The sequence below is a fragment of the Falco rusticolus genome, chromosome 10, assembly GCF_015220075.1.
Source record: "Falco rusticolus isolate bFalRus1 chromosome 10, bFalRus1.pri, whole genome shotgun sequence".
Taxonomy (NCBI): domain Eukaryota; kingdom Metazoa; phylum Chordata; class Aves; order Falconiformes; family Falconidae; genus Falco; species Falco rusticolus.
The window spans coordinates 17453673-17472755 of record NC_051196.1 but is presented as its reverse complement, the minus strand read 5'-3'; the positions used below and the strand labels follow the sequence as shown (position 1 = coordinate 17472755).

General features: G+C 36.9%; 1 protein-coding gene across 3 annotated transcripts in view; it reads right to left on the bottom strand.

Annotated features, from left to right (window-relative positions):
* Positions 1–19083, bottom strand: part of PPFIA1 (PTPRF interacting protein alpha 1) — a 78854-nt gene that overhangs the window by 33832 nt on the left and 25939 nt on the right. For all 3 annotated transcript variants that reach the window (XM_037402489.1, XM_037402488.1, XM_037402487.1), the window contains 7 exons: positions 5402–5503; positions 4561–4725; positions 3613–3687; positions 3015–3116; positions 2522–2743; positions 1600–1746; positions 508–642 (listed from right to left, as the gene is read on the bottom strand). In XM_037402489.1, coding sequence (XP_037258386.1) covers positions 508–642; positions 1600–1746; positions 2522–2743; positions 3015–3116; positions 3613–3687; positions 4561–4725; positions 5402–5503 — 948 coding nt within the window. The remainder of the gene's footprint in view (positions 1–507; positions 643–1599; positions 1747–2521; positions 2744–3014; positions 3117–3612; positions 3688–4560; positions 4726–5401; positions 5504–19083) is intronic.

Genomic DNA, 19083 nt, shown 5'->3' with positions numbered 1-19083 from the left:
CTACATATAATTCTTCAGACTTCATTATTCCATTTGCAGCTTTCTAAAAGTCTTAATGACTACTGTTACTTCTCTCTCCCCACATTCCTCACTTGGTTTAACAGTGGAAGAAATATGGATTTCCCCTTCAGAAACAGTTCCTGCTTTAAAAGACTTTATGCCTATTATTGAATGAATTTTAATAACAAGCAATAAAATAATAATTCGGAAACACACTTTCCTAATGTAACAGTTAACAGAAAACCTGCTCAAGATCCAAAGAGCAAAATTGGAGGGGGGGGGGGGGGGGAATAAAAATAAAAATAAAGAGGTAAACCAGAGTGTGTTCAGCGAGATGAATGGAAAGCACAGAAAAGAGGGAGGAAACGTATTCTGAACTAGTGGCGGGGGGGGGGGGGGGGGGGGGGGGAAAGAAACACAATGTAGCAAAATCCACACTAAGAACAGATTTTGTGTGGCAGGACACCAACAGAGAAGAGTCTTGAGGACGCTGCCCAACTGACTCACCTTTGAAAGTGCTGCAACTCTCTGTGCCAGCTCAGCTTCCACCTCTGGCAAAGTTTCAGCTTTCCTCAAAGTCTGCTGCAGCTTTTGCTCAGCTAGTTCCAGTCGTTCTTGCAATTGCCTATTCTTATCTTCACTCTACACAGGATTACGATCAGCAAATGTTTAGTGTTAAAATGGTAATTAATTTTCAACAAAAAGAAAGGTAAGCATACAGATTACTGCTTCTACTAGACCAATGGAGAACAAACTGTTCAAAACTGGTTTCGTAACCAAAGATGGGGCATCCTTCTTTTCATTACATGAGAAAACTTTTTTCTGTATGATTTTTTTTCTGCAATTCTGTGTATTCTGAAAGCAACTGCATCACCAAATAAACAGTTACAGTACAGGAAGCAGCACAGAACCAGTGAATTTTCTATGTCAAGGCTGTGCTAAGACTTTGAGTTATATCACAGGAAAAATTCCTTCATATTTTAAATAATACCATGCATACTACTGCAAAATTTACTTTTATTTAAAGTGTGTACAACTTTTTACGAATTATACTAAAAGGGACTTCTTTTGTTGACTAAGAGTTGCTTGCCTGTAGTTAGAAACTGATTGGCTGAACAACCATTTCTGGTTTACAGAGTTGGGCGACTTCACGTCAATACATGCCGAATTTCCTCCTGCAGTAAGGCAACATTTACTTCTATTACAGGCTATAAAAATCACTACACACTACACAGATTTTAAAACTGGTTTAGCTCAGAATGAGTAATTCTCACACATGAAGCTAAAGATGCTTGGATACACATATACTAACTTTAAAATCCACAATTAGTAGGAACAGCAGCCCTGACTACACCATGATCAAGTGCACTAAAATTCTCAGAACCATTTCCCCTCCTCAGTAAACAGTCTCCATCTTCATTTCCAGGGTACAACTCTGCACAATGCACTCCTCCAGTTACTGAAAAACAATTGCTAGCAACAGCACATCACAGGCAGTATTTATTTTCCTAAAAGCAAAGAGCTTTAGTACAGTACAAACACTATTTCCATTAGTTTTAGGCTGAGCAAAATGTACTTCATCTTATTTCAGATTACAACCTGTCGATGCATGGAGTCTTTAGTGGCAATTTCGTTTTCAAGTTTATCGTTGAGGTCATGCACAGATGTAGCTTCACGTTGTGCAGCGAGGTAGCGTTTCTCAAGAGTTGTAATTCTCTCTTCCATGTCTTCCTTTTGGGCCATAGTCTATGCAAGACAAGACAGAATTTAGAATATAAGGGATACTTACATAGTGATCAAACTGGGGGGAAAAGACCCACAAACCAAAACTAGTAACAAAAAAACAGATATACTTATTTCATTCAGTAAAAAATTAAGTAGAAAGAATAGTCTCACTCCAGCTTACAAGTTCAATTACTTTTTTTGGGGTTTTTTCAACAGTGAATCTTTAAAAGACTGGTCTTTACTATACTACTGCAACTTCCCTTTTCAATGGCGCACAAACAGCAAATCTGTACTTCCTGGGGACGATCTGAGAGAGTTTTTCAATTTAACTAAGCTCCCTTTCTATTTAATAAGCATGCAGTACACCGTGGTACAAAGGACCTTAGAGATTAGTGATTGATCAGTAACAGGAACTGTCAATCATATCACTGAAATTAAAGTGATTCCTCAACCATGTACATCTTTAAAATTTCATTAAGTTTAAATTTTTTATAAGCTTAACATTTATGACAGGATCAAGCATATTTTCAAGAAAATGTTAAAGTTTGCAATGCTAAATCTCCAATATAGACATGAAGTATCTAGTTAATCATAGATTTATTCTGAAGACAAATTCTCTTAAGCAACTGGTCTTTTAAACAAAAAATAGCTCCATCACGCCCTGAACAATTTTATTCTCACCTATCAAATCAAAGACATGAAAAAGCATGAAGGTGTAACTAAGCACCAATGACACTGAAATTTTCTAAAGCAGCTGTGTTTCCGACTACCCAAATTTTGACAGTTTATTCCTCACCTCTCGTACATCTCTCTGTAACTTTGTATTCATTTCTTCAGATTTTATTAAGTCTTTTCTAGCTGTGTCAAGGTCTTCTTCCAGCTCTGTTACTCTACTAGACAAAGCAGTAAGACGTTCTTTCATTTGTGTCTGCTCTTTGTTTTGCTTATCTATGATGTCTTGGAGCTCAATCACTTTAGCAAGGTTTTCATCGTGGCACAAAGAACCATCAGAAGATCGCTATTAAGGAGGCCGGGGAGGAAAAAAAAAAAAAAAAAAAAATGCATTAGCACGTTACACAGAAATTTGAAAACCAAACTGTTACTTACCTGTAAATACCTTTCCCCTGATACAATTTTATTATTGGATAGAGTGAAAAGATTGAAGTTATGGTAATTGAGACTTTTTAAATTAGATCATCACTCGAAGTTTTTATTACAGTTTAAAATTAAAATTTTATAGTTAATGATTAAAAATCAGACTTAGCTAAAGAAAGTAAATAGCTGTGCACCTTCCCATTTGTAGTTGGTGTATTTTCTTGCTCATGATTTATATCCAGCATCCCATCTGGAAGCATTTTCTTCTGATTATTTTGCTCTTTCAGAATCATCAACTGTAAGAAAAGAGAAGTTTACATACATATGTTTCAAGTCAATTCCCTTCTTAGTAATAACTTAAAGAACAGCTGCAAAAGCAAAGCAGCAAAACAATTACTGATTCTACTGCAAGATATGTAGTAATAAAATATGGCACAGGTACTCAAAAACTCAGGCCCCTGCAACCCAAAAACTCTTACTTTAAAGCCATAGGAACTCTTTTTGTTGGGGATTTTTGTTGGGTTTGGGAGGTGTAGAGGGGATGGGGGGGCGGGGGGGATGTTTTGGGTTGGGTTTTTTTGTTGTGTTGTGCTCTGTGTCATCCCCCCACACACCCCTTCCCAGGTCTTTCAAAGTGACTAAGTTAAAAATTAGTTATCCCATTTGGCAAAATAACAAAAACAAGTAGTGAAAATGAACATTAATAACTGCATAAATTACTGTGTACAAATATTGACTAAAACACCCACAATGCATACATGAAGACTTCTTCTTTTTTTAAAAGAAACCTACCTCTTTATGTGTAGTACCTAGTTCTTCTTCCAATAAGCTACATCTTTCAAGCGCTACTCGTAACCTCTCCCTTACCTGAAAGGGTAAGTTCAAATAAACTGAAATCATTCAAATTAAAAAGAAATCAATTTCATTTATTGCCACGCTGCCATGCCCTTTCAGATAAAAAAATGGCACTATTTCCACTTACACTTAGATACCTGCTTAATCTTGAGTCAGTACTAATTACACCATATCCTATGAAAAACCTCCTAGAGAAACAACGCATACCGTAAAATCTAGGTTTTCCTTTTTTGTCATAAGCAAATCATACCTCAACATGACCTGAACAATTTAGTCAAGAATTAAACATATCCAGAATTTGCTTATCCTTTTGTAAGGCACAGAGTGTGTGCACTTTTGATTATTTACAAACACGGAAGGAGACAGAATTCTACTTAAAATAATTTGCCAGACTTTTTATACAAGGGTCACAAAAGTTAGGCAAACTATGAGCTGGCAGCAAAATTCACAGTAAGCTTTACGACTTGCATATCCTGCCACCAACATCAGGCGCAACTAAAGGGTGGAGATCCTTTAATTCAAATTTTATCAGTGTAAGCACATGCCTCCTGTTCTCTCTAGTCCAATATTACATAATCAAAAGGCTAAATCCTGGTATTATACAGGTAAGCAAATGTATGCATTTCTACAACAAACATATTGCCCCTGAACCATGCTTAGTTTACATTAACATAGTTAATGAAGTACTAGAATAAGCTACAGCACCTTGCTTTAATGCAACATATTAATTTAGGAGAGCAGTTACTGATGCGGTTACAGCAAAGCCACTATCTTAATACAGAGGAAATTCAGAGACTCCCACAACTTCAGTATGAACAACTGCACAGTCCTCACAACAGAAAGAGGGGGCAGAATGAGAAGATGCTTGCTAGCATATTTCATTACCTTTTCATCAAGGGCTTTATGGTGCTCAAATAAAGATTTTAGTGCTTTGAGAACTTCTACTTCACTAGAAACTCCTGCTGGAGACTGAGCTTGTCTCTTCACAACAGTCATTCTGAGAGATCGCTCGTGCCTGGAGACAAGACACTCCAAATGTTCCAGTAATAGCTAAAACAAAAAAAAAGGAACAATGTTTATGCCTGTTCTGCACAGCCGCAGAAAACTTTGCCTCCTAAAACATCAGGTTTTGAGTTCTAAAGTTCAAATTCAAGAGCCAGAGTACTGCATCAAGCATAAGGACCCATTTTAACATTTCACCTGTGTTAGAAGTTGTATTGGAGCTAATGCATTTCCTACCTCTCTTCTTTCTGTCTAGTTTTTAAATGAGGTTTCTACTTAACCAGGTCTTTTCAGTTCCACCAGCCTGAGGAACTGCATGCTTGTCAGAAGGCTACACATAGGAAATGCTCTAAATCAGAGAGCAACTGTTCTGCTGGCAGCAGCATAACCTGCTGAAACAAATCACGACAGCTTGCCCACTTATTCCTCTGATCTTGGGTGTTGTATGATTACAAAACTTTAACAACAAGAAAGCTGAATGACAGATAGCTGTGCAGTCTTACAAGCTTTTCCTGATTTTGCACAGCAGTATTTGGAGCTGTGCATAAGCTTCCAAACTTTCTTAGTCAACACACATTTGCACTTCCAGAGGGATTCATGTGCAAATACCAGGGGGGGAAAAAAAAAAAAATACTTCTAGCTTTTTAAACTCAACATTCAATGTTTTCCTCCATGTAGCTGGATGCTTTAACAATAGTAATCTTAGAGAAAACAAGGAACTAACCCTGGTATTATTTCTTTCTGCTTTCAGTTCAGCGATTTCTTCTTCCCTTTCAAGGAGCTGTTCCCTGCATACATTTAACTCTTTTGTAAGCGCTGCAAATTCCTGAAATAAATCAGACAGAAATATAAGCACATCAAATATCAGGATAAAATGAGAGTGGATTCAGACGAACAACTGACATGATTTCTTGGAAGTATTCATTTCAGATGTCTAAAGCCAATGAAGCTGTATAGTCATGCTAAGCAGGTTTAGGTTCAAACACTTAAACATGTTACACTGTCAACTGTAAAGTAAAGATGTTTGACCAGTACTTTTGAAAACTTCTTTGTCTGAGTTGAGTTTTCCCTGGTAAGTAAAGGGAAAAACCTATTTGTAATGCACTTCTGTTTCATAAAGTTGTTGGTCGGTTGGGGTTTTTTTGTTGTTTTGTTCTGATTTTTTAATTACTGCTGAGGGAGACAAGAAAAAACAAGAGTGCTATGCAGAGTAAAATACAGAAACCAGAAAACATGATAAATTTCAAGTCAGTATTTAATTGTGAGAGACAATGCATAACCTTGGCATCTACCAGAATACACTGGTTACTTCCTTATATAAATAGGGCATTCTTGAAGCTACACCTAAAATCTCAGAAAATGGAACTGAAACAGCCCTTTCCCTGTAGTCCTGCTAGAAAACTCACAGGATTAGAATCGGAATTTTCCAAAAGCCAATCCCTTGGACTCAAAGGCCTCAAAAGGCGTTCCCTACAAATTCAATAAAGCTTTCAACAAACAAAACTCATCCTAAGTGAAACAGTACATAGAGTGAAAAGTCATCAGGGAACAGGAATTAAGCTAACTCCCATCAGTTACTGCATGTTTATTACTACTGTGAATGTTGAGACTAGTCAGCATTAAACTCAAAAATGTAGAAATATATTCTTTGTCAGGGAGATATGCTTCAGGGAGATCAGGGAGATATCTGAAAGAACCACTACATCCTAAACAATTTCCACTCTCTATCAACAGCCTCACTAAACATGCTCAACATAAAAGGCATTTAAACATTCTATCAACTCAGTGAGCATACTATACACCATATTTATATTTATAAGCAAACAGTGAGCACAACCTTATCTACCTACTTATGCTGGCAAAATTTAAGTTGTAGTCTGAACCACATTAGAAATTATTATTAACAGTAAGTGTGAATGTGAACAAGTTCATGCTTTAGAAGGGGGCTTTGTAGGAAACTGAAAAATCCCTTGTGTCATCAATACAGTAACAGGATGTGAAAAAAAATACACATCTACCACTCCAACGGCTGGTGAACACTTCAGAAGCAGTTGTATACTAAAACATTGAAATGCTAGTAAATTAGTCTTTTCTATTGTCTAAACGAAGGAAAACTAATAAACAAGAGTCATGTCTAATAAACAGTAGATTAGTAAAGCTGAACTGGTGATGATCAAGACAAGATGAGCAAGACAAATGGCCAGCTGAGAACAACATAATACTGAGGAGACACACTGCACAAATGCTGCTTCCCTAAATTTTCCAAACTCTGCAAGATACACTGCTTAACAGACAGTAGCTGCACATCAAGCAAAAGCTCAAGATGGAGCTGTTTTGCAGTAAAATTCAAAGTAAAAAAAAAAAAAATGCTTAAAAAAAAGGATGCATCAACTAATTATACTAGCACGTCTACAAATTCTAACATGCGGCCAAAATCAGCACAGTCAAGACTCTCTGCAAAATTCCAAGATTAATTTGGTAAACTTTATTCTAAAACATACATGGGATTTAAAAGACAAAAATTTATGTTGCACAACATATACCTACAGTGAACTCCTTTGGAATTACAAATGTATTAGGCTTTTAAAAGTTGCTATGAAAAAGACAGTAATACCACCATCAAAGACTCAAGATCCACCTCCATAATCCCTCTTCCTAAATAAAAATCTGCTCTTTAGAAAAGAGATTCTGTACAGTCCCCCTAGTTAATCAGCAAATTATTGAAAAAAAGAGTCTTAATTTCTTTTCCAATTGCTAAAAAAACAAAAAAAAAATTATCGGATTTCTTGAACATACTTAAATATGCTCATGCAAATATTTCACTGCAGTATTTCATTCACATCCTTAAAAAACCCTGACCTGTTACTTTCAAGTAAAAATCCCTGGAAACACACTTATTAAAACAATCTGGTCTGTAAATATAGCTACTAGAACTTTGAAACACACAAAAACTCCACAAGGTTTATGAATGCCAAGTAAATCAAGAAAGGAAAAACCTACTTCAACCTTCCCAGGAGCTGATGGAAAAATTGGCTCTGCTATGAGCTCTCCCCTGCAGAGCTCTCCTTTGTGTCTGAACTTTTCCTGTACCTTCAACATCCCACCCGTGGGAGCTTCCAAGACTCCCAGGCAATTGACAGCACAGAACTCTTTTGCTCCAATACGAGCTTAGGTGAAGCAGAATGTGGTCGCAAAGCTGCAGCTCTTCACAGGCTGTCCCAACTTATCTTTGTGTATTAGATAACATTAGATAATTATGTACTACTGAAACTACTACAAGTACTAATAGACTCAAAGTATTCACAAAAGAGTATAATATGACTTTATTTTCTTAGTGGGTTTTTGCCCTTTTCAAATTAATAATAATTTGAAAAAGCCTCAGAACACCAAAAACAAATTTTGTAAGCATCAACATTACATAATTCTCCAAAGGACATCAGATTGACATGGAAAGGTCTATATTTTTCCAGTCCTTTTCAAGTTTTGAGAACAGGATAAAGAAAGCAGTAAGGACTACCAGACCCTGTTTCAACACCCTTTCTCAACTTAAAACTGCTGTGTAGCGTTAATATACATTTCTTATCTGTATGAGCTTCATCTTCTGAAAAGCAGCTGCTTATCTGAAAGGAAGTCTCTTCAAATTATTACAGTACACAGCTCTATACCACTGCATATTTCTGTGCAAATATAAATTGTAGCAAATACATCATGATTTTTACATGAACCATCACACTGTCAGATGACCCAAAAAGAACAATGCACACAGGAATTTGTATTTCTGCTCCATAAACAGACTAACGTATTTTTGGCATTCCCCAATACCTTCATGGCTGTTTGTTTTGACAAAATACAGTTGCTTTGAGTCCCATAAATTGCCTAATAAAAACACTTGAATGTCCTTAGTTTCAGTTGACACTGCCAAAAGACATGTCCTTTCTAGTTTTAATACTTACCTTCAACAGCAGACAGTTTGTGATTACCTCAAGCAGTTCAAAAGGAGAAAAACTACCTGCAACTTTATCATCTCAAAAAAGTCTGAGTTGCCTCATAATTTCTTTCTTGGCATTAGATGAACTTACAGAAAGAAAGGAAAAATAAAAATTCTGAGAAGCTTTTCTACTTATCTATAAAGCTGTATTACTTGTCTGTAAGTAAGGAGAAGATTTGAGAACATCAGAATGATGTTCTGCTCTGCTTCTGGTTGCCATCAAAATAATAAATACCCACACTGAGGACTGGCAAGAACAGTACTCAGAATAATCACTTTAGAGCATTTACAAGAAGCAGTCTGAGCATGCCAAATATACTAGGAAAATAGCCTCTGTTGATTGGACCATACCGACAAACACCCATGCTCTGTACTAAACCAAAATGTTTACTGAAGAAAGTCACTTTCTGAACCAACTGAATCACTGCAAATGTGACGCTTGCTGCCAGAAATAAGTACTCTCAACGAAAAGCTAAATTGAGCAAGTTTGTTGTTCAGTAATACATTTTCAGCAGGGGGCGGGGGCGTCTGTCCACAAAGTCCATGATTTTTTAAAGCAATCTTGTTTCTTCTACATCAACCTTCAGAACTGACCCTCAACCTTCAGTATTTTAGAGGCCACAACATAAACACCCTTCCAAAAGTTGGAACAAGTGGTGTCTACCTGTCAAACCCATACATTTCTAATGTCTGAGCTGACAGCCGTTTCGTTACCCATGAGATCTTGGTCCAGGAACATTACAGCTTTCAGGGAACAGGCTCTCTTCATGTTTATTACAAGCATAATTTATAGGTACCATAGAGAGTAGTACATCACAAACCAACATACACTACGTGACAGGAAAGACAGTAAACTGGGGGGCGGGGGGAGTGGAGAAGAGGTAATCCCTGAAAGTCTATTAACATAAGCTGTGTATTAGGGATGCTCTACAGACAAAGAACTCTTAAGTTTGCTTGGAACTTGCTCAAGCAAAAAAAAAAAAAAATTATTCAACAATAAAATGCAGCATCACTCTTCAATGCATAAGGAATCATGGATTACAGGCAACACCATGACCAAAAGCTTATTTAAAGGACGAAAAGATATAAAAATGAAACATACATTAAATTAATCAAAGAAAGTATTATTAAATACTACTGAAGTATCTTCTGGCAATACAAGGATGAAGATGCAACTGTTGCCTCTTTAGGAACACCCCTGCCAGAAATACATGAGTGGAATTTATCCATTTAATTTCCAAATAATATTTTGTTTTACTGTTAACATTCTCTTCTCTAGCCTGCATATCAAACAACCCACTCAAAAATCTGAAAAGCTGCAGAAAGCATGAGAAGATCAACTGGGGAAAAGTGCAGGCCATCTGGTACAAGAAACCAATGGAATCCCAGATAAGTTTCTATTAAGTTATTTACACTATATACAAACCAAAGTTATTCCAAATGACGCATGCATTAAAATGACAAATAGACAGTCTTAAACAAAACAATCAATGAAAACCTAAATAACTAACCTTAACAGGGTATTTCATAGCCACTTCATTCTAAACCTAAGGGATTTGTAGGAAGCACACAGTGACCAATACCCCCAAGGTACTTGGAAGTTCTAGCAAGCAAATTTTTGTATCTATTAATTCACACCAGTTTTGGTGTTTGGGGTTTTTTTGGGTTTGGTTGTTTGTGGTTTTTTTTTAAGTTAAGTCAGAACTATGAAGTAGTTCTACGGTATTAGAACTAGGACTGAAAATAATTGACATGTTTTAATAATCAAATCCGGCCTTCCAAGAAAACAGTTACACATACTTTAACAACAACAAATCCAGAAGAAACAACAGCCAAATACAAACCATGCTCTTCCTGTTCCATGTAATAAATCAGACTGCTTTCAATTCAACCTTTCCATATCTCTGGCATATGCTAATGGGAAAGAGAAAAATCAGCCTAGCACATGTGAAACAAAAGAAAAAAACTGCTTTTCACCTAGTGAAATTAATTTCCAGTAAGTATCAAGCAGCCTGGATTTTCTAACCTGGAAACTTACAATTTATTTCAAGCATTAAGATAGTCAGTTCTATGAAATATGTTCCTCTTTTGTTCTCATAACCCCCAACAACTTAAAAGGGAATGTAAGAAAATACTTAAATATTAAAATATGGTTATGTCAAACTCTTGCATTTCAGAGCATTGCATTTTTTTTTCATGCTCAAAGTAGCTGTTTTTCCAACTAGAGCTAACTACTTGCCAGAGTGGGAATACACCGTAGCTCATAATATAATTAATGTATCAACCTCCTTTCCTATTTCTCCTTATGCCTAAGCTGTTTTATAACTGAAAAGACCACTACCAAAACACAAGTGCAGACTTCTTTACTATTAAAAGAGGTATTTTAAAACATTTAATACCACCTTTGGTCAACTCTCAGAAGTTTATATTTTCTTTGACTTAAAAAACATACTTTCTTTTTCTTCTCTCTAGCAAAAACTGTAACACTGCATGAAAACACCAAAGTGAATATTGCTGCCAGCTGACAGTCAGTGACTAATAGTAAACCTGAATTTCTTTTTATCATTCTAGCCCTCTCTTTTTAGTATGATATTGCTGAAGCTTACCTCTTAGACTGATCTATCTAGGCTTCGTCATTAACACTGCTCAATACCCTAAACAAGCAATTAAGTTTTAAAGTGTTTACAGTTGCACGCTATTGCTCTGGAATGAAAACTCTGTTTCCAGGCCACTTCGAAGCTCAAAGTAGAATCAACTGCCTATCATTTGACAAGCAATGAGCAAATGAACCCTTAACTCACAGCCAGCAGGTACGACACATATATGCCCAAGAGCAAAATGGAAAACCTTAGAGTAAGGACCAAGTCTCGATGGTAATAAATAAGTTTCCAGTTACCATCCTGAGTGAGCTGCTTAAATTTATGTGCAAGGTTCACTGAGCTTGAACCACAAAGCAGTAAGTCCAGACTTCATTGGGAGGAGCTTTCTTCAGGAAGCGCTGTATGTTGAAGTGCAGGAAAACATATATGAAAGGGCAGTATTTGGCAGCTTTGCAAGAGAAATGCAGAAGCAACAGGAAAAGGGAGTCAGAAACTTATCAGTTCGATGTTCAACCCTCCTTCCCTCATCTAACACATTTCTGACAGACGTGTCCATTTTGCGGAGCTGGGGGATGTAAAAGTACTGGAACGCAAAAATGGCTGGACCCAGCTTCTCACTCCTTGAAGGATCAGTTTTCCTTTCACCACATTAATCAATACCCAAACTTTATACACACTATAGAAGAGTTTGGAAAGTGAGCCTCCAAACCCTAGTACACAGAGCAAAGCATAGGTCAGAGAGGTGAACAAGAGCCATGTACACACAAATCATTAACCACAGCCTGTATAAACCACCCAGACTAGCGAAATCATTACTGCCTATACTCTTGCATTTAATTTTCTCTAAACCCAGCAAAACAGTGCTGTTATGTATACAGCACTAAGGGCAAAGTCTCATGCAAAAATGTATCTTTGCGCATCACTGAAGAGCCAACCGTCACTGATTATATACTGTACTTTGCAAGGTACACATGCCAGCCTCCAAGCTCCACCATTAACCAGACCTACATACAACACAGTGAATACAACAGTCATATATGCAAACAAATGATATCTACAAGACTGTTCGCTGGTTATGGGTTGCAAGTCAAAACTAAGCCACAGCTGCATCCTACAACTTCTTTGCAGGTCTCTGGAATTAAGGAAAGAGAACATGAAGTTAGTTAAACAAATCACAAAATTTCATACAGTTGCTCCTCTCTCAGTCTAACAACTTGCAACTTGCTAAACATCTTCCTGTAGGGCAACTAGCCCTGCAAACAGTGAAACGTTAAGAATTTTTCCAGGTAGTTTTGTTAATCTTTTCATCAGCCTTAACAAATCACTGCCAGTATTCACTTGTTCAAGATATGTTAGATCACAGAGGCTTTATTTTCAGTTACCTCAGAGTGGACACAACCATTTTTACCATAGCCTTTTAACTACTTTTAAAGCTACAGATGTGTATCAAAGATTACATACCAAACCAGTAAACAATGATACCAAAGTAGTTACTTTTTCCCCAAAGGCTTTCTCTAAATACTCAATTGAGGGGCAGAACCCAGCGACTTAACAGAATGCACAGAGGATTAACAAGAAATGAACAAACTGAACACTAAAACTAGAAACACTAGTTTCTATTTTTAAGCTATTCTCTTCTCCTGTCTTTGTAAGATACTTTCAAAATGTTGTCCCTACTCAGGCAACATTGTGAATCTTCTGAGTAAGAAGTCCCAAAGTAGAACCATTATAACAGCTCTAAGGCAACAGCTGCCCAGCAGCCAGCATAGGACATAGAGAAGCTGCAAGAAGCTTCTCAGCTGTTCATATGCAATGTGGCAGAAAACCTTCTTCCATCACAAGGCTACAATCTTTTCATTGTGGTGGTTACACAAAGATTTCCACCTTGGCCACTCTTGAAGGCACATGCATATGTCTCCTGAAAGGGCAGATATAGTATTCAAAACCATACCAAGGCTTGTTTAACTTGGTAAAACGTACAAGATCAGCTAAAATACATATAGGAAACCTTTAGTCATCATTGACAAACAGGCTTTTCAACTTGGGATGCGCCTGGCTACTTTGCGCAGAACTGTAACTGTTGAGACTGGTCAATAACAGAGGAATCCTTTCCAACACTGTACCAGTCCAAGTACCAACGTTCTAGAAAAATAGTTTACCTTAACACCGAAGTAAGTTTACAACACTTGGGGAACATTAGAAAAACAAATGCCTCTCAGTTACACTCTGAATCTGTGAATTCTAAAGGTTTCACAATATGAATTACCACATTCCTGCACCCCTAGCCTAGTCCATTTTGATTAGTAACTAATACAGTAAGTAGTAGCACAACTTCTTAGTTGTAGCTTTAGGCATCTCCATTTTTGGAGTCCATGTCAGTGAAGAAACCTACCCACACCCATACCCACTATGGCAAAAGGAGAACACAGTTGTACTTAATTAAAGAGGAAGAATCTTGCGTTACCAGTTTGGCAAGGTGTGGGACAAAACCAGTCTCCATCTTTAATAGGACACTATAGAGATTTCATTGAGTTTTTCCTCTCCGCATAAAGGTGGTCAAGATTTCCTGGGATCCCATACAGGATTTCACAACATACAACACTCTTCAAAAATGCCAAATGGTAAAACAGCTGCAAGGTATGCTGAGAAAATTGTAACCAGTTCAGTAGTCTTCCTGGGACGCTCCCCCCACCCCCACCCCCCCTTCATTACAGAAGCTAAGCAGCTGCTACAAAAACTATAGGAAGATTTTTTAAGTTATAAACATCGAACTGTCAGTTTCCTTCAACAAGAAAAAGTATTTTTCTGTCTATCAATTCTAAATACACTGCACTCAAAAAATAGCAAGCACAATTCTGGCCCAGCTGACACTTAATATTAAATTCCTATGACTTCTATGAATTAAAAAATATGTAATCCTTAATACTGCAATCCACTGTATTTAAAAAATGAATCCTCACATGACTACTTCAGTATTTTTTAGAAACAGACCCAGGACAAGATCCATCATGCATGATTATTTCAGCGACAAGATACTTCTGCTTGCAAAAACTCTTAAGCAGCAGTTGAGGCACTGCCCTGCCCTATTCTAATCATTCATCTTGGCCTCTAGTTGTCAGGTTTAGTTCTGTGGCTAGTAGTTGTAAAGTGTGTTTTTCACACTGTGTTAAAAGGGAATGCTGTGGAGTATCTGAATAAGGCTGGCCAAGCCACCCTCATTAAACAAGCATCAACATGTATTTCCCCCCTCAGTGCTTTTTTTTTTTTTTTTTTTTTGCGTCAAGTGATGAACACTTCAGTCTTATAACTTCAAACTTGTTTAAGCAAGTAATACTCAATGAGGACAGATACATGTCTTCAACAGGAAATTCAACTTACAGGCTCTTTACATTTTATTTTTCTATTTCTTTGTGCACTGCCACCCCAGTTTACATGCTAAGTGAAATTCAGAATAAATGCAACTAGACCATTCCATAGAAAAGTTGCTCAATTTTTACAAATAAAGGCAACTCTAAAGTCTATACAAAAAGTATGGTCTCACAGCTTACAACAGAGAAGCCTGGTATTTAAACATAGAAAAACTGAACTCAGTAACACAGATTAAGTGTAAAAAGAGTTGTTTTATGGGCTCTTTTAAGGCCTTGTTAATGTTCAAAGTAGTTTTTTGTCTGCCACAAAAGATATCTGTTAATCAACAGTTCCAAACCTAATAACTACCTGAATCCCAAAAACATCAGAGAACAAAACTGAAAGGCGGGGGGGGGGGGGGGGGGGGGCAGGGAAGAGAAGAAAAAGGGATGAGGACAGTCTGTAAGATGCTGTGTAAGATGCTGTAACCAGTAACAAATGCTGAAGTGAAAAGTGGAGTGGTGAGGAACCTCCTCTGCAGAGAGGAAAAGGCTCATATTCCACACTGGGCTACAATCAAGGGAAAGATAATGCATCAGGGGAACCCTGCAGCCTCCTACTAATTGACAGAAAAGGCATGCTTGGCCCATTTCTCCTCTACTACCTCCCAGGACTTAATGTTTTATAACCATTGCACAAAATACAAAAGAGTGTTATGCGGTCTCTAGAAGACTACAGTTCCAACAGGGGATCAGAGTTACACCAATGTAATTATCAGCATAAATAAGTTTACAGGAGGGGAAAAGGGACAGCTTCTTTCCTGTACAGACAAGTAGTGAGCGCTAAAATCCTAAAAACCTTTTTCATTTCCACTTTACATGAAGTACATTCCAGATTTCTTAAAACAAAGGCTTAGCTTTTGGAAGATAATGTTGTTGAACCACACCCTCAAAAGACATTCTGAAAACTCAAGCTGCATGTTCTGAATGAAATAAATTACTAGATGCACCTGCCTCGTGTTCTTCAACATAAAGTGAAAAGAATGTTACGACTTTCCAAGCCTTTTCCCAATGAACTACCAAAAAGGTGATAATACTGCATGAAAAACGTATTACTCAGGAATAAAAAATAAAATAAAAAACCTGTGGTATCCTAAGGCATGCCTGAAATTATCTAAACCAAACTTTTAGTCAGTCACCCAAAGGTAATACAGCAGAGCTTTGAAGAGATATTTGAAGTTAAAATTTTACCTAAGACACACATAAACATGTAAAAACTCCAGCCAAATTCACCCGTACATCCAAGACTGTTCTCCACACATGCTCTGCTGTTCCAACATTGGCCTCAGGTGTACCAGTCATCCTTCACACCCATAATTGGATTTATCTGAAGAACTTCTAGTACTACAGGTAACCCTATGAGCACCAGAATCCCAGTTAAATTTTTAAATGTCCTTTGATTTGGGTCAAAAATTTTTTATTCCCAGGTTTCCAAATTAGAACACAAAAGCTAGCCCACATATTAAATCCTAGTAGAAGCAAAAGATTCAAGTGTGAGGTATCAGTCAGGGCTTTAAATACAATACATAACAGAACCTTGAAGAACATAAAATTACACAGAGTTCAGGTTCCCCTGGGACCAAATAATCCACAAGTCTTACTCAAGTATGGACTACAGTGAAAAGCACAACTAAAACCAGAATTTAGGTCCAGTATTATTCACTCAGCAAGGTTAACTGAGACACATGAAGATCAGCACGTTACAGAGCACTACTTCAGCTAGCAGATTTCTCCTTTATGGATAGCAGTACAAAGAAAAGGAGTTTTGACTATGACATTCCATTGGCAAAAGTATATATTGCTAAATTATTTTAGTGACAGGCTCACACAACATTTGGAAATCCACAACTCAAACCCACAAATCCACAATTTAAACCCCACTAGACAGAAGTCCTTTCAAATAACTACAGCAGAATGCCCCTTTCCCAAAATGTTTTTTTACAATTTATAGTGAGAAAACTTTCCTATCAAGCTTTCTGCAAAGCACACAATAAAACAAACAAGTAATTCCACTTTTGAATATCTTTCTCCCTTAGCTTGTTTCATGACAGTGCCTGAAAGTTCAGAATAAAACAATAAAATTGGTCACCATTTACCAAGATAACCACAGATCCAGCACCATTAAAATAACAAGAATTTATGATCATCTTTATTGCATGAGCCCTTTCCACATTAAAGAAAGTTTTTGCTTTTACACCAAGGATTTGGCCAGCCAAAATTCCTTTTCAAGTAATTCAAAATAAATACCACTTCTCATTACAGGAAATTGTCAATGTTGAGAAGACAATGATTAGTGAAGTTCACCACCTGCAAGTTAGTTTCTTTACATGAACATTCAGTTACACCTTTCAACTATACATCCAGCCAGTCTATCCTTTGTATAGGTCAACACAAAAATTCTTTGTTTAGACTGCACATCTTAAGGTGGCTTTGTTTAGTTTTAGTTTGTTTAACTATATAAGTTATTCAGCTACCTAAGCTTACATGGTTAATATACTGTGTGCTGTTCTGTGAAGGGGGGGAGTGGGCAGTGGTGGTAGAAATCTCACTTCTTTCGACAGTAAAAGAGAGTTTATTAACCCATGGTCTACATTCTTTACTCATTTTACTAGATAATCTTACACTGCAATTCTTGTAAAAGGTAAATAAAAATTTTAAAACAGTGTTTCCCTACACAAAATTTAAACTGAACAGAACCCAAATTCTATTTATATGGGAGGTAGGATTAACAAAAAGCAAGCACTGTGCTTCAGAATATTTCTAGACAATTAGATGTGAAACAGAATTACATACCAAACCCTATTGTGTACTAGCATAGGAGAAAGGCACAACACAGCATGGCTCAGAGCACACCCAAATAGAGACTACTGTTCTGTGGGGTGGGGAGGGATTAAAAAAAATTAAGTTAGAAAGATATCAAAGGCTGCCCATTTTACTATCACAACAAATAGAAAATACTTCCTTATTTTCCAGGTGGAAGTTCTTTTTTCTCCTCAACAAAACTAGAAGGATGCGCATACCAAATTTTTCAAGCTTTTTTCCACATGGCCCTTGAAACAAGTGATGCTCTTGTCCTGAAGATATCTGATTATGCCTAATACTGGTAGTCTAAGGATCTTTTCATTAAGGAATCTTGGAGTACTTCATAGAAGTTCTAAAACAAAATACTATTTCTAAGCATTTATGTTTCTGAAAGCATAGCCATAAAACAGATGAACTACAGGAACAGATATGTTGACTGTCTTATTCATATGTACCCATCAAAAGTCATATATTTCAGACGCAACCAAAATTATATTCCTGTTAGGATTTTCACTATCATTCTCAAAAACCATATCCTGAGTAATGTGAACATAAACACAAGAGCAAAGTTCAAGGCTAGCCACTGTGGAATAGCAGAAGAGAAGATTAGCCAACAAAGCTTCTCTGTTAAAAACGTTACAGCTCTAGCCACTGTAGGAACAGGCCACGGAGCCTTGCCACACCAATCAAGGAGCAGATTTTCAGTGAGCTTACATGAAACCCAAGGTTAAGTCTGAAACAGATAAAGGTCATATGCAACAAAAAAAGGTTAACCAACTATTCACATCAATTTATAGAGAACTTAAAGGAAAACAACACAACAGAACACAACTGCATTAACTTTAACAAGTATTGTACTCACAGTACTCCTCCAATTCTGAATACACGAACCAGGAGAGTAATCTCCCCATGTAACCTACAGCTATGTATTCAGCTCACTACACAACTACCTGGAGTTTACAAAAATGCAGAAACAGTATTTCCCAATGCTCCTGTGAAAAAGTCACCTTGAATAAAAGAACTCACTCCACTCAACAGCAAAATAATAATTCTCCTTTCAGCCTGGAGAATGTGAAAACATTTTTCTTGGCAAGAATTGCCACACTTTTCCCCATTTACACTTGGAGAATCCACAGTGGGGTTTAAAAAAAAAAATCCACATAGAAAGTTACAAACACCCAGATTACCTGACATACACAATTCAAGTTTATCCCTTCTCAGTATTTGTAGCTTGAGATCCATATGCGCAAGAGATTACACTAAGTATTTTCTAATATATGTCAACAGCTACCAGTCAGCCTTACAGACTTAAAGTGACTTAAGCTGTCTACATTGCTAGAAGCAGCTCACATGAAGACCTCTATCATATAAAAGCAAAATTAAGTTAAAGTGTGAAGTATATTAATTGAGTTCTGGTATATAGTATTAACTTAGGAACAGCAAAACCTGAAATTACTAACAGACAGCTAAAATGTTCTCTGCAAAGATGCAAGTTTTCTGACATTTTTAACTACTTGCTTATATCAAAACTCAAACAAATGCATACTCTTAATTCTAAGATCAAATCCTACAGTTAGTAAAACCAATATCCACCTCTCCTAAACAAATA